Source organism: Empidonax traillii, unplaced genomic scaffold (assembly GCF_003031625.1).
Source record: "Empidonax traillii isolate 1590-97213 ecotype Southwest subspecies unplaced genomic scaffold, ASM303162v1 scaffold52:size1600334, whole genome shotgun sequence".
Lineage (NCBI taxonomy): Eukaryota > Metazoa > Chordata > Aves > Passeriformes > Tyrannidae > Empidonax > Empidonax traillii.
The window spans coordinates 481,717-494,840 of NW_020955245.1; the positions used below are offsets into that span (position 1 = coordinate 481,717).

Sequence of the window (13,124 nt, forward strand, 5' to 3'; positions counted from 1 at the left end):
TTTTATTTTTTTTTTTTCGTTTGAAGCATTTTTACTCCGAGGGAGAGATTTGTTTGAATACTTGGCATCAAATACGACTCCAACATGGAGAGGATTGCTGGGAAAAGGTTTGTGTGAAGGAACTTCTCCCTCCTCCAAGGTGACAGAGGCATCTGATGTCAAAGCCGTCCGTGTTCTGGACAGTTTGCTTGTGGCACTGATGGGCCATATGGACTGGGGGCTTTTCTGGGCAACGCAGATGGTCATGGCACCTTTCCAGACTGCAGACCTGATTCTTGCTTAGCCCCAGTGAGTGGGAATCGAGTTAATCTCTCCAGTGCTTTTCCTCCCGGCGTCACAACAGCGCGTCATCCATGGAGGAGGCGACGTCATGGCCTAAATTCCACACCTGGGCCTTATGTGATGTGTTAATAGTTTATTGGCTGAAGCTTTGCACTGGTTTCTGTTTGTAAGAGCACACAAAATTAGTGGTTTTTAACAGAATTAATGGGAGTGCAGAAGTTTGCAGTTCTTGCTCATCTGCAGCACCGCAAAGTACAGATCACCAGGAAGCCCTCTGGAGGTGGGGTTCTGATTCCCCCTGTCGCTTCCAGCCTCTCGGTGCTCCAGACCCAAGGCTGAGTCAGATCCTTGGGAGTCTTGCCTGATGGAAATGCCCAAGTTCAAATGTAAAAATAAAAACAATTGCATAAAAACAATACAGCCCCAGCACTTCCAGCTGAGGAAGCTTAGTGACCGGAGGATGCTCTGCTTAAACAATTAGGCTCCTTATCCCGTCAGTGCGTCCGAGGGACAAGCCAACCACTTAAGCTATGATTATCTTAAAACTGTCCAAGTCAGCTGCTTGTCTGACACTGCAGGAATTTAAAGAGCTGAGCAGTAGATAAGCAGGCAGTGGAGCAGCAGCCCTGTTCTCCCTGCCTTGCGAGGAGAGCTCCATGAGTTCATCTGACGGTAAGGATAACTTCATCTTGTTAATAAATAAACACAGGGCTCGAAAACGCCAGGGGACGATCCACCTATAGTTGTATTTCCATCCCTCAAACTTTCTGTGGTTGGTTTTGTGTATTTGTTCTTGTCTAGCAATGTCTGCGTTAGAATGTTTTATATCTCCAGTGGGGAACAGAGGAATGTTTAAAATCTCAACTCATAAAATACATGAAAACAGAGTATTCTTAAAACTTTTTGCCTTCAGATTGAAAAGTCAGATTTGTCTGAGTACAGTATTTCCTATTATCTCTAAGTTTTAAAAAATTACTGTAGTCCAGAAGAAGATAAGGGTTGGCTATGTGTTTCCGAGGCTCCTTTGCATCCTGCTCCTCTGCCCATCCCGGTGCAGTTCATGTTGTTAAGGGGCATCCTCTTCCTGATGTGAGCTGGTTCCTGCACTGGCCAATGTCTGTGGTGTGCAAGCAGGCAGGGCTGGTGTGGGGCACAAGCTCAGAGCCCTTCTAGGAGTTGCCTTGTGGTGTGAGTTGGTGTTTAGAACTGGCCATCTTTTATTCTTACCTAGTAGCGGTTTTCTTGTCATCACACCCACCCCAAAGGATTTCTTGTTTTCTAAGCTGTGGCTTTGGGAATTAACACTTGTGGGAGCCTGTCTTAAAACACAGTATTTCTGCAGGGAAATACAGCAGGTACCGTCACCTCTTCACATTTTCTTCATCCCCGTCCCTTAAAGTGGCATTTGAACCCAAGTGAAGCCATTCTGGGTGGCAGATGCCGAGACACAACTTTCCTTTGCACCTTGTACAGAGGGAAGAGCCAGTTTACAGCATAAGCTGTAGAGAGGGTCCATCCCCCTTGCACAGAGGGGCTGTGCTTGGAGCCGCAGAAAGCTGGGGGAAGGTACAGGTCACTTCACGTGTTGCCTTTGTCCCTGCTGACGTGGATTGTCCCTTAGGCTGAGCCCTCTTAGGCTGGAGCAGATGGTCTGGCTCTGTGAGGGCTCCCCACACGTTGCCTGTGTGGTGTGTCAGTGGCAGGACATGTGCAGGAGCACAAAGCTCGTTAGGGGCTCTGCTTGGGCAGAGGTATTAAAGACTCCTGGCGTAAGCAGGCAAGGGACAACCCTGGTGTCATCCTGTAATGACCAGCTGAGTTGCAATGAGTGATTGTGTGTGTCACTTGTGTCTGTTTGTAGTCTGGAAACGATTTGTTAGTCCTCTGCCAATGTAAGAAACTACTTTAAATCCTATTTCCCATTATAGACTCTTATTGTTGCATTAAACACGCAGTTTTTTCATCCTTGTGTGCATTCATCTGCATGTTTCCTTTTTGTGGGGTGTTTATCCTCATTGTCAAAGAAGCTGTTTGTTTTTAAAGGAAAAAATAATCGGGAGAAGCACTTAGGGATGTCACACACATACTTGCAGTGTGTCTTGAGCAGGGGATGTCACACAAGTATTTATTGTGTGCCCTGAAGATGACTGCTGAGGACTTTGGGAGGAGCAGACACAGGCTGTGGGTACAGAACTCATGGGGAGAGTGGCCACCAACTCTTAACAGTTGATAATCTGTAAAAGAAGTAATTTTGCATGCTGTCATCACTGGGAAGCTCGAGGCTTCATGCATCAGTAGAGGGTTTTTACTAAATTGAGACATCCATAGAGAGCTGATGGTGATGTTATTGCAGTAATATTTTCTGTGCCATCATTCCCGATTCATCAGAAGTTTTTCTCTCCCCTGCAGTCCTGCTCTAAAACCATCACCACACTTAAAATGAACAGATGGTTCCTAAAAGCTAATCTGGCCTTCAGATGGCTTGTTTGACATGCCCCTAACTGAAGTTTGCCTGATGCACCAGCCTGCTGGCCTGGCTTCTGCTAAGCTGCTGTGGTGCCAGAGGGGATGTCCTCACCCAGCCCCCTCAGGGTGCTCCGTGGGATGGCTTAGCAGCACATGGCTGTGTGCATGAGCTCTGTCACCACAGCTTACACAGGGAGAGGAGACCTGCAAGGTGTCCTTCCTGGCTGTGGTTTCTCCTTGTGTAACTGGAAAAAGTGCTCAGTGTGTCCCCAGCTTGGGGAAGGGATCATGCAAAGGGCAGCAGAGGGAGGGATGGGAAGCAGCAGGGCATGCATGGAGGCGGAATTGGAGGGGAAAAACGCTCAGGATCTCTGCCAAAGAAAGCTGTAAGCTTGGTCAGGTCCTGCTGGCTCAAGATGAGAATAGCAAAGGTTAGTTCAGACAAATCTTCCCAGTGTCAGTAAATAAGATTTTGTCCGTCTGGGCATTGCACACAGTGGTTTTTACTTGGCTGGCTCTTGAAAAAGCTCATCTTCCTCTCCTTCCACCCAACTTAAGAAGTGCTAATCCTGCTTTTTAAAGTTCTGTTTCCTCCTTCCTCCAACAGCAAGAAATCAAGCGGCAGTGATGAACTACCTGGATGAAATTCCCTTCCGGATGGCCCTGAGCCTCGATGGGGACTCGGAGGGAGAAATCCCCTTAATCAGCGCCCCGGACATCGAGGTCCCCGACTGCACCGACATCCTCATGAGCACCCTGGTGAGTCCACACCCAGAGCACTGCTGGGGGATGCTCAGAGTGCTCTCTTTTTCTTAGGGGAGAAGGGGCACATCCTAATTGATCTCCTCTTACTTGGCTGGTTTGCAGCGGTATTGGGAGGAGAGGATGATTTGTGATGGGGTGGGAGTGAGGAAGGAGTTGCTTTTTAAAAATCCTGTCCCAAGCAGGAGGCTTGGGTCTTCCCGGGATAGAAGGACAAACTTCTGCTCTACTTTGGAACTATCACTGTCTCATTTATTAATAATATTTATTAAATATCAATAAATTTAACAGATATAAGCAGGCAACATTACCTGTGCTGACAGCATATGCACCATTTATATATGTATGTAAATTTTTATATACATACACATATTTATATATACATAAAAAATTTTATATATATGTATATAAAGTATCCTGTATTTCTCCCTAGTTGGGGTGCACTGATGCTTCCCGCCAAGGCCAAGCAAGATCGTGCTGCTACTTCAGGCTGATCCTTCTGGAGGGATGTGGGGATGTTTTCCTCAGGGAGGCTGATTTGGGTCCACAGATGACCCAAGTGGCAGGAGCAGTAAAAACAGCATTCCTGGGCTGTGAATGTACTTGCCTGCCTGTCCAGAGGAGACCTTGTTTGGAGAGCTCTGGGACGGGCAAGGCTTGTTTGTTCCAGGAAAATCCTCAGATTTCAGTCACAAACAAGCTTATATTTTAAGACAGGCTATGTGGAAATGACAACTCTGTTTGGGGACCAGCCGAGGCCCTGGCGCCACCAGAGACTCCCTTGGCTGGTCCTGCTGCTGCCCGAGGTGGCATCTCCCTCCTTGGTGGCTCCAGAGCCCCCGTGCCTGAAGTGGCTCTGCCAAGTGCCACTGACGAGAGCCACAAACAAACTCTGCCACCACCCTGGGGGCAGCCTGTGGCTGGAGGCAGTGCCTCCCTGCAGCTGCCTAAAATTGGGATGCCCATCTCCCCTGTCTGCACCCTCCCACCTTCCACAGCAGCCAAAGTGACACAAAACCACCTCTGAGCATAAAACACTTCTCGAAAGAATTATAGGTACAACTCACAATAGTAATAACTTCATAGGGGGACTTTTATCAAGTGTAAATTTGGGAATTCCCTACAAGGATGAGGCTGGCACGGCCCAATCCTACAGCCAGCCCTGATGATCAGGGAAGCAGGAGCTGGCTGATATGGGAAGGCTGCAGCCCTTAAGTGCGTGGTTTGCTCGGTGCCATGTGGGCTGGTCCCAGGTGTCCTCACCAGCTGCCTCTCGCTCTTCCACAGCACGACTTCTCCCTGGAAAGGAAAGTGCTCTACTGGGTCGAGGTGGCCTCTCAGCAGCAAACCTGCCGGCACCGGGTCACCTCCGAGGTGGTCCCCACGGCCCCGCCGTGCTGGCTGCTGCTGGTGGACCCCGCCGACAGCTACGGGGGCCGGGCGCGGGACACGGCGGTGCGGCGCTCCATCAGCATGAGCGCCGCCGACACCTCCCACTGCCACGACAACGAGAGCGACACCTGGCACTCGGAGGAGGGCGACTGCTCGGACGACGAGTACTCCTCGACCTCCCTGGAGGAGAGCGACAGGGATGAAAAGCTCCTCTCCAGGAGGAGAAGCTCTGGCAGAAGTGTGGCCTCACGTCTCAGCTTTTACCAGACCCGGCCGAAGACGTCGCCTGGCTTGCTGGAGCCCTCACCGGAGAACAACGTCAACAGCCTGGCCAGCCCGGACCCCAGCAGGCAGAGAAGGTCCATGGTGATATTTAACAACATGAAGAATGAGCTGGAGGCAGCCAGGAGGAAGCTGGCTGCTCTGGTGCATCCTCTGAACAGAGCTGCCTCGGGGGGCAAGGGGAACCCGGTGCCACGGCTGCTCCCACAGTGCCCCGGCACCAACCGCGGTGTCAAGTACGGACCAGCCCAGGACGTGTCCCAGCTGGCACCCACTTTGGTGCCAACTCCTCCTTCCACGATCCCCCCCATCAAGCGGCACAAACCCACAATGCCGGTGAGCTGCTGCCTTTGCTTGGTGCTGAGAGAGGAGGGAGGTGGAGGGTGTTGAGTTGGTCTCATTTGCCAGAGACTGGGCAGCAAAATGGATTCGAAATGGGATTTCAGGAACACTTGACCCATCAGAAATTACTGATGGGTTTTCATAAGAAGTGAAGGCAGGGTTTCTTTTTTCCTCTGGGTTTCTGCATGTTTACTTGCTCTGTCCTAATCAAAACACCCCTGCTTTTCCCAACAAGCAAGGTCTTACTTGATTATCAACTGAAACACTTAAAAAAAAAAAAAGAATGAAATAACAGGATTTTTTCCCTCTTTTTTCTCTATTACCCCCCTTTTACAGATATAGTTGGGGTTTATAGGGGAAATGCTCCTTTACAGCCATCGTGTCTTTTCTAGGAAACTTTGGACTTCATAGTCCTACTAAAAATACAAATCATTGGTGAAAGAGGGATGTGACATGCTGGAGTAAATATCACTCTGTCACCTTGAATCTGAATTGCACCTTTTTTTTTTAAGAAATCACATCTCATCCAGCTACTTGAGAGATTTTAGGAGATGAATTACTGAAAGCCTGCAATTAAAACCATGGGACACATCAATGACCAGGTTATTTATAGGCAGTTGTATTAGACGTGGGGTAATTAAGGAAAGATTAAATGCCCATGTGTATTTGTACATCACCCAGCCTGAGTACTCTTTGATCTGATCTGTATCTATAGCTGAGCCTGGATTTAATTAAATCCAGTCTCCTTTGATGCCCATTGGATGTTCCATGTATGGGAATTTTCCTCTTCTGGAGAGAGCAAGGTAACTGCCGGTGTCCAAAAGCGTTGCTTCAGCCTGGCTGTTTGACATCATCCCGTGAGCTGGAGCAATAAGACCCTCTTCTGTTTTTCCCTTGCAGTCCCTCAGCCCCTACACCTGCCTCCCTCCTACCTGCACGCCCGGGAGACCCCTCAGCTCCGTCAGATCCCAGCCGGATTCCTCGGCTGACCTGCTCTCGGCGCTGAGCCAAGAGGAGCGAGACCTCATCGAGCCCGTCGTGGCCCTGGGCTACGCCCCGCACAAAGCCATCCTCACCCTCCAGAAGACGGGAAGGCAAAGCTTAAGTCAGGTTGGTGGAGCTGGGGAAACCTTTGGTAAAGGAGACCTTGATTCTCCTGGAGAAAGGGATGGCTTTCTTGTTCGGGGTGGATTTCTGATGGCCTTGGCTCTCCCACTTGGGTGTCAGACTGCAGCTGACAGGCTTTTCCATGAGATCACACTTTTGCTGGAGTAAAATAGCAGTGAGTCGCCCTCGGCTTTTCAGCGCGTAATCACGGCTGGTTTCGTTATCTGCTCAATCTGTTGTGTGGAGCTTCATGTCCTTCTGAGGTACAAATTCTGCCCCCATATATGGAAGCTTTTTGCACATCATTTTTTTCCCAGCTGCTGGATTTGTGTAATGATTACCGTGGCTTATCCTGTCAGAGTGGGACTGTACGTGTACCTCAAAGATTTGGTTGGGCTCTCTCCAAAACACAACTTCCCTGCCTTACAACAAGCAGGGAATCTGTGCAAGCATTGCAACAGGGTACATCCTTGAGTACATCCTTGCCTGCAGTGCTGCATCCACATTCCTGAGATCTCTGCTTGTGCAGATGAATCCCACAATGGTCTAATGGGGTCTTGGAGCATCCATGACATGAGGGATGCTGATGCTTCTGGTTCCTTTGACAAGCTTGGGGCTGAACCTACCCATCCCAGCAGAGGATTTTAGGGCTAAATTACCCAAGCAGCTCTTGCAGAGAGAGAAGGGGCTTAAATGAAACTCGGCAAGAGGGATGTCCATGAAGCTGCTGTGCCAGGGAGCGGGAGCAGACCCCGGCAGAGGCATGAGCAGGAGCAGTGCCAAGCAGCCTGTGCCAGGTGCCAGTCTCCTTCCCATTCCCCTGGGAGCTGCCTGTGCTGCGTGGGCCAGCTCCCACCCGTGGAGCTGCTCTGGGGCTGAGTCATCCTGCAGCTCCCGGCTCTCTCCTGAGTCACCCCCGCTGGACCAGCCCCCCAGACCTCACTGGTGTTGCAGGAGAGCCGAGGTGGGAAGGGAAGCTTTGTGTCTTCAGTTCATGGAGGTTTCATCCAGATGGACAGAGGGCAGCCCCCATCCCCTTGGAGAAGAGATTCCTGCACCAAAATACAAGGTCTACCTTATATCCTGTGCCTGCTTCACCAGCAGATTCCATCTTTCCCATTTATGCCCAATGCAGCCAAGATAAAATGTAAGGCCTGACCTTTTGTGCATCACTTACAAGTACAAAACTACCAAATTAGGCTAAACCTTCCTGCAAAATATGTTCCAACTGAAGTTAAAAAGAAGAGCTGTGGGTGCTCTTCACTGCTTGCTGTGTCACGCAGGGTTTCAGTGTGTGATGACAACAGCTTCAGCTCTGAGGATTGATTGTAGTACCAGATGGTGGGCAAAAATTGCTCAGCTTCTTTGCACTGTCAACTCAAAACTGGCAAAGCCCACCTTGGTAGGGAAGGCAAGTTTGTGGCCTTAAAGAGGCAATGCCTTCTCAGTTGTGGTGGGAGAACCTCTCTGAAAGGCTCAGGCAGGGTTAGTTGCCCCAGCGTGCCAGAGGTTCATCATGTAGGATGTCATGGCCAAGGGGTAAACCAGAATCAGGTTAGCAATGCCAATGACCACTGACTGTCTCCTTCCTGAGTTACTGAGCTGCTCCTTAAGGCTGACATTTCTAAAAATCTGCTGTTCAGCCAAACAAGATCAGCTCAACATCTGAGGGACTTTTTTGCCTTTTTCATGTGTTTTGTGGTCTTTTACTCAGTCCTTCTCCTTGGCTACGACGGTGCTGGGGAGGGTGGAGGTCTGTGCACTGGTGGATCTGGGGAAGATATGAATCAGTTTCTCCTTGGATGAAGATGGCACAGCTCTGGGGAGACCCGTGGGATGCTTTTATTCCCCCTGCTATTGTATAGCTCATTTATTATTGTCTGTCCCATATGTTTTTGGACAGTGAGTGATTCTTGCAGTATTTAAAAGATGCTGCTGGGAATTGTGCTGTCAGCACTCCAAGAACAACGAGGAAAGCCAAAAATAACTGTTTACTTTCAGTAATGGCAGCACACGGGTCTCCCCTGGGGTGGGTTTTGCGCTCGGACCCTGGAGCAAACCCAGGGGTGCCTGAACCCTGGAGCATCAAAGGGATGTGGGGTCAGCTGAGGGTGGACATCCCACTGGGACAGGCTCTGCCTCACCCACAGCCTGGAGGCCATTGCTCTGGATCTCAGAGGTTCAGATGTTTGGTTTGCTCCTCATCCCCCCCTCTGCCTCGTTCCCATTCCCACCCTGGGAGGGTGAGGGGGACTGAAATGTCATCTCCCTCTGGGAATCCTGTGGACAGACAGACCACCATGGCTGAGCATCAGATGGGAACCAGCAGGATGGTGGTTGCTGATGTCCTCCCTGTGGTGTGTTTGCCCTCGCTCCCTGTGCCTGTGAGGCTGGATTAACCTGGTTGTCTTCCTCTGCAGTTCGTGAGCTACCTGGGTGCCTGTGACCGGCTGCTGAAGCAGGGCTACGAGGAAGGGCAGGTGGAGGAGGCCATGGAAATGTTCCAGTACTCGGAGAAAAAGGTCAGAGTGGGATGGCACAGCCCAGCCCTTTGTGCTGTGTCCTCCGGGCTCGCTTTTCCAGCGGGCTGCACCCTTCCCTCCACTTCCACTGCCTCTCATGAGGATCAGACCCACTGCCCTGCCACCAGCAGGACCCCTGTGAGGACCCTCTGGGGAAGGACACCTGCTCCATCCCCTTTTCCATCCATCCTCTCACCCCGTTGTGCAGCATGATGCTCGTTCAGTCACTGTGCAGGGAATCCCATCCCAAGCCCACCAACACCTGCTCTTGTTCCCTCTCTCCCAGCTCCCCTCCAGGGAGAAAAACTGGTGGCACACTGGCCATTAGTCTCCATCATCAGGCTCCTCCTGGGTAGTGAAGAGCCTGGGGAAGTGGAACTGCTTGAAGTCTGGGCTGGCAGTGTTTGCTGGAATGCCAACAGCCCGTAGGATTGTCGTGTCACCGCTTGTTAGGGCAGTGACAGCGGGGGGTGCCCAGGTCTCGGTGTCAGGGAAGGTTTATTTATTGAGGACACGGCTCTGGGTGATGTCATGGCACTGGGGCCCAGCCTGAGCAAGGGGGGAAGCAGGACAGATGAATTCCAGCTTGTGCTCACTGCCTCTCCCTGCTCTCTTTATAATGCAGACAAACACTGCATGGAATCGTTACAAACTTTATAAGGAGTAAGCGAAGCTGGAGGCTGACTTTATTAAATATTTCTTATTTAAGAAGTTTAAATGCTACCAGGGGTATGTGTGTCCTCAGGCTGCTGTTGTGGTGCCCTTTGGCTGTGACACAACCCAGCCAGGGCGTTTGGCTGCAGCCTTTTCCCGCAGCACTGCTTCTGCTGCAACCCCACGATGGATCCATCCATGATAACATCATCCCCCTGTCTTCCTTCTTCCTCCAGGCAGCTGAATTCTTGCATCTGTTGGCCCAGTTTAACGATATGGGTTTCCAGCAAAATGAGATCAAAGAAGTTCTTTTGCTTTGTGGGAATCAGAGGGAGAGGGCGCTGGAAGAGCTTGTGATGAAAACCCACTGAGCAGCACCCTGGACCCATCACAGCTTCCCCTCTCCAGACTGGACCAAAAGCCCTCGGGTGGTTCTGCTGCTCCATCCCCACTCCTGGAAGCAACCAGACCTTCACAGCTCTGCCTTGGTGTCTCAACTCATTTTATGGACATCCATCATAAGAGTGTTTATCATTCAGGCACCGACTTCATAGGAGGAATATTTATCTCCTCACCCACACGTCCCCACCCTGATCATCTCAGCTGTTCAGATTTAGATGAAATAAGATCCAGACCGCCTTCGGCTTAGATTTTTGCAAAACCCAGACCACAGTGTTCTCCCTCCACCTGGGGTGATGGGGTGTCGTGTTTTCAGCTACAGTCAAATGTGGATTCTTAAGAGATTATATAAATCATCAGAAGAAATTGTTTTCTTAAAATCTGAAGGTTTCTGCAGGAACATGTGTTGGTCCTGGCTTGGTAAGAGTCTCAGCTGACTCAGTCATGGTTGAATATTGTAATTGAAATCCAGTTTGATCACATTAGCTTCTCCTTTTAAACCAGAAATGTGAGAAAACACACAATTCCATGAGGGTAAGGAAAGAAAACAGGCTGTCCTTTCTCTGAAGTACATGAGGTTGAATGAAAAATGGTGGTGTTAAGGGTTTGTCTTCAGGGAACTTCCTGAAATCAGAACAGAGAGACATGGAATTGCTCACTGCCCTCATGCTCTGCCCAAATCAGGAAAATTCAGGGGATGCTTCCCTAAACTGTGACACCAGTGGCTCCAAATGAAGTTAAGCATGAAAGTCAGCATCAGGAACATCTGGATGCTCAGGGGAATTTCTGTATCTAACTGAAGGACAGAGGATGGGATGTGTGTCTTGCCTTGGCAATGGAACAGTGGACAGTGTTTTCACATAAAGTATGTTATTTTCCTGTGAATTAGATACAGATGTAACTTCTTTGAGTAAAGATGCTTGGAGGGGGGTGGTTCTTCTGCAATGTGTTTGTGTCTTTTCCTGTCAGGATGCCAACTGGCACAACCCAGCAGAGAAAATCCTTCGTTAGTTGCATTAGTACCATTTTTCCATTGTATCCTTCCAAATAATCTCCCAGTCCAGCATACTGCCACTGAGGTAAAACACTGTGTCCCTTCTCCCTGGATCTCGAGGTGGGTGCCAGACACCAACAGGAAGGTACAGCTCTCCATAGCTGTCCTCATTCTTGCCTGGATGCACTAGGAAACTTGGCATCCAAGTTTTGGGGGACTTGACCCATCCCATTCCCAAGGAAGCTTTATTCCTGCCCTTCATTAATGGCACTGAAACAGAAAGTGTGGTACCTTGTGTGACCAAGGGAGATATTCCTGAGGAGCTCACGGGCTCTTCCTGGAGCTCCCAGCCCTGTTTTTGCTCCAGCTTTCCCTTGGTTATACAAGCTTTTATTTTTGATGCGGCCCTTATAAGGCAAGTCCGTTCCACAGACAGCTTTTCCTTACGTCCCCCTCTTGCCAAGATGATGTCACCTTAAAAAAAGAAACTTGAAAAAGGTTAAACTGTGATCAGGACGAGCGTGTCGCCTGGAACTGTGATCTTTGGCGGAACAAACCCCCGAGGATGGAGAGGGGAAGATGAAGGTGCTGAGGTCGAGAGCTGAATTCTGGTGGAGGGAAGCACGTTGGCAGCATTGTGCCCACAAAGCCTGAGCAGCCTCTCACCCTCCTTAGAGGAGCCTCCTTGATCCTGGCTCATCGTTTCTTGCAGAGGTAAGAGCTGTATCTTTTGTGCTCCCTTTGCACCTAAAATTACTCTCTGTGTCGTGGTCTGGATTGATGGATGCAACAAATGACTCCTCTCTTGGGTTATCCATACCATACTCAACAACCTGCCAAGACCTGCGCGTTCCCCCAAGTGCTGCACTTAAAATCTTTTGCATTTTCTCAACAAATATCTTTGTAAACACCTGAACTGTCAAAAAAAACCCCCCCGTGGAGGTGGGGAGGAGGTTGTATCACTTGGTGCTGGAGCTGGAGGGAAGGGGAGAGCCTGCCAAGTTCAGCAGTCCAGGGTTGGCCACAGGAGCCCAACACAAATATTTTACTAACAGAATTATTTTAACTTTATTTTAACGGAGGTTTAAGCTGTTTGTTCAACCTGAAATGGTTTTAAAGCAGCATGTTTCCATATGCTGCTCTCAGTTAGGAGAAGACAACTTGAAATGTTTATTGGCTTTATCTGGGAGGGGGATGAGGATTTGACACGATGGGTTCCTGTAACGTCCTCCCGGGGACACCAACACAATTCATCTCATGCTGCCCATGGTGCAGAGGTGGGGGAGGTCCCTTGGTGACCTCTGCCTCCCCTGCACCTCCACAGGCTGCAGTCCCATCACAGGTGACAGCAGAGTGGTGGCCTGGCCCAGTGGCAGGGGACAAATGAGGACAAGGCCCATCCATCTGGCCATGGGTGCGAGTTGGGGTTTTCTGGTTTGTTTTGGTTTGTGGTTGCATTGAGTGGGTTTATTCTCAAATGAGGGAACTGTTTTGAAAGTGCTGAGAACTTGGCGAGGGTCAGCACGGAGGTATTTGAGGCATCCTGGCTGGTATTCCCTTCCGCTCCATCCCGGCTGGGACGGCACAGGCAGCCCAAAGCCTGGCCCACGGGTGGGAGACCAGCTGACCACAGTCTGGGTTTGCTGCTGCCCTGTCCCCCAGCGATGTGGTCACACAGGGGAGTTCTGTGCTCTCCAGCCATCCCCAGAGCTGGTGCTCAGGGTCAGCAACCTTCCACTCCAGGCAGTGGGATCTCTTGGGAACAGCTCCTCTGGCTTTGGAGCTCTGCAGGCCTGGCATCACCATGCAATGGTGCTGCTCCTTCCCTTTTTGTACCCTCTGTGCTTCCAAGCTCTGCCATGTCCTCAAAAGACCCTGACAAGAGCCAGCACTTGCCACCCCTTTGGGTCTCGGGGGGATGA

At 50.3% G+C, this 13,124-nt stretch overlaps 1 protein-coding gene across 2 annotated transcripts; it reads left to right on the forward strand.

Moving 5' to 3' along the window:
* Positions 1-4: 4 nt before the first annotated feature.
* UBAP1L (ubiquitin associated protein 1 like) lies at positions 5-12,373 on the forward strand. 2 transcript variants are annotated; one of them, XM_027879203.1, is made up of 6 exons: positions 5-954; positions 3,353-3,507; positions 4,798-5,520; positions 6,427-6,636; positions 9,054-9,155; positions 10,046-12,373. In XM_027879203.1, the coding sequence occupies exons 1-6, from the start codon at positions 939-941 to the stop codon at positions 10,178-10,180; spliced, it is 1,341 nt and encodes a 446-aa protein (XP_027735004.1). In that variant the 5' UTR covers positions 5-938; the 3' UTR covers positions 10,181-12,373. The 2 variants fall into 2 exon arrangements, with proteins under 2 accessions (XP_027735004.1, XP_027735005.1); XM_027879204.1 differs by having other exon boundaries at positions 63-954; positions 3,356-3,507.
* Positions 12,374-13,124: the final 751 nt, after the last annotated feature.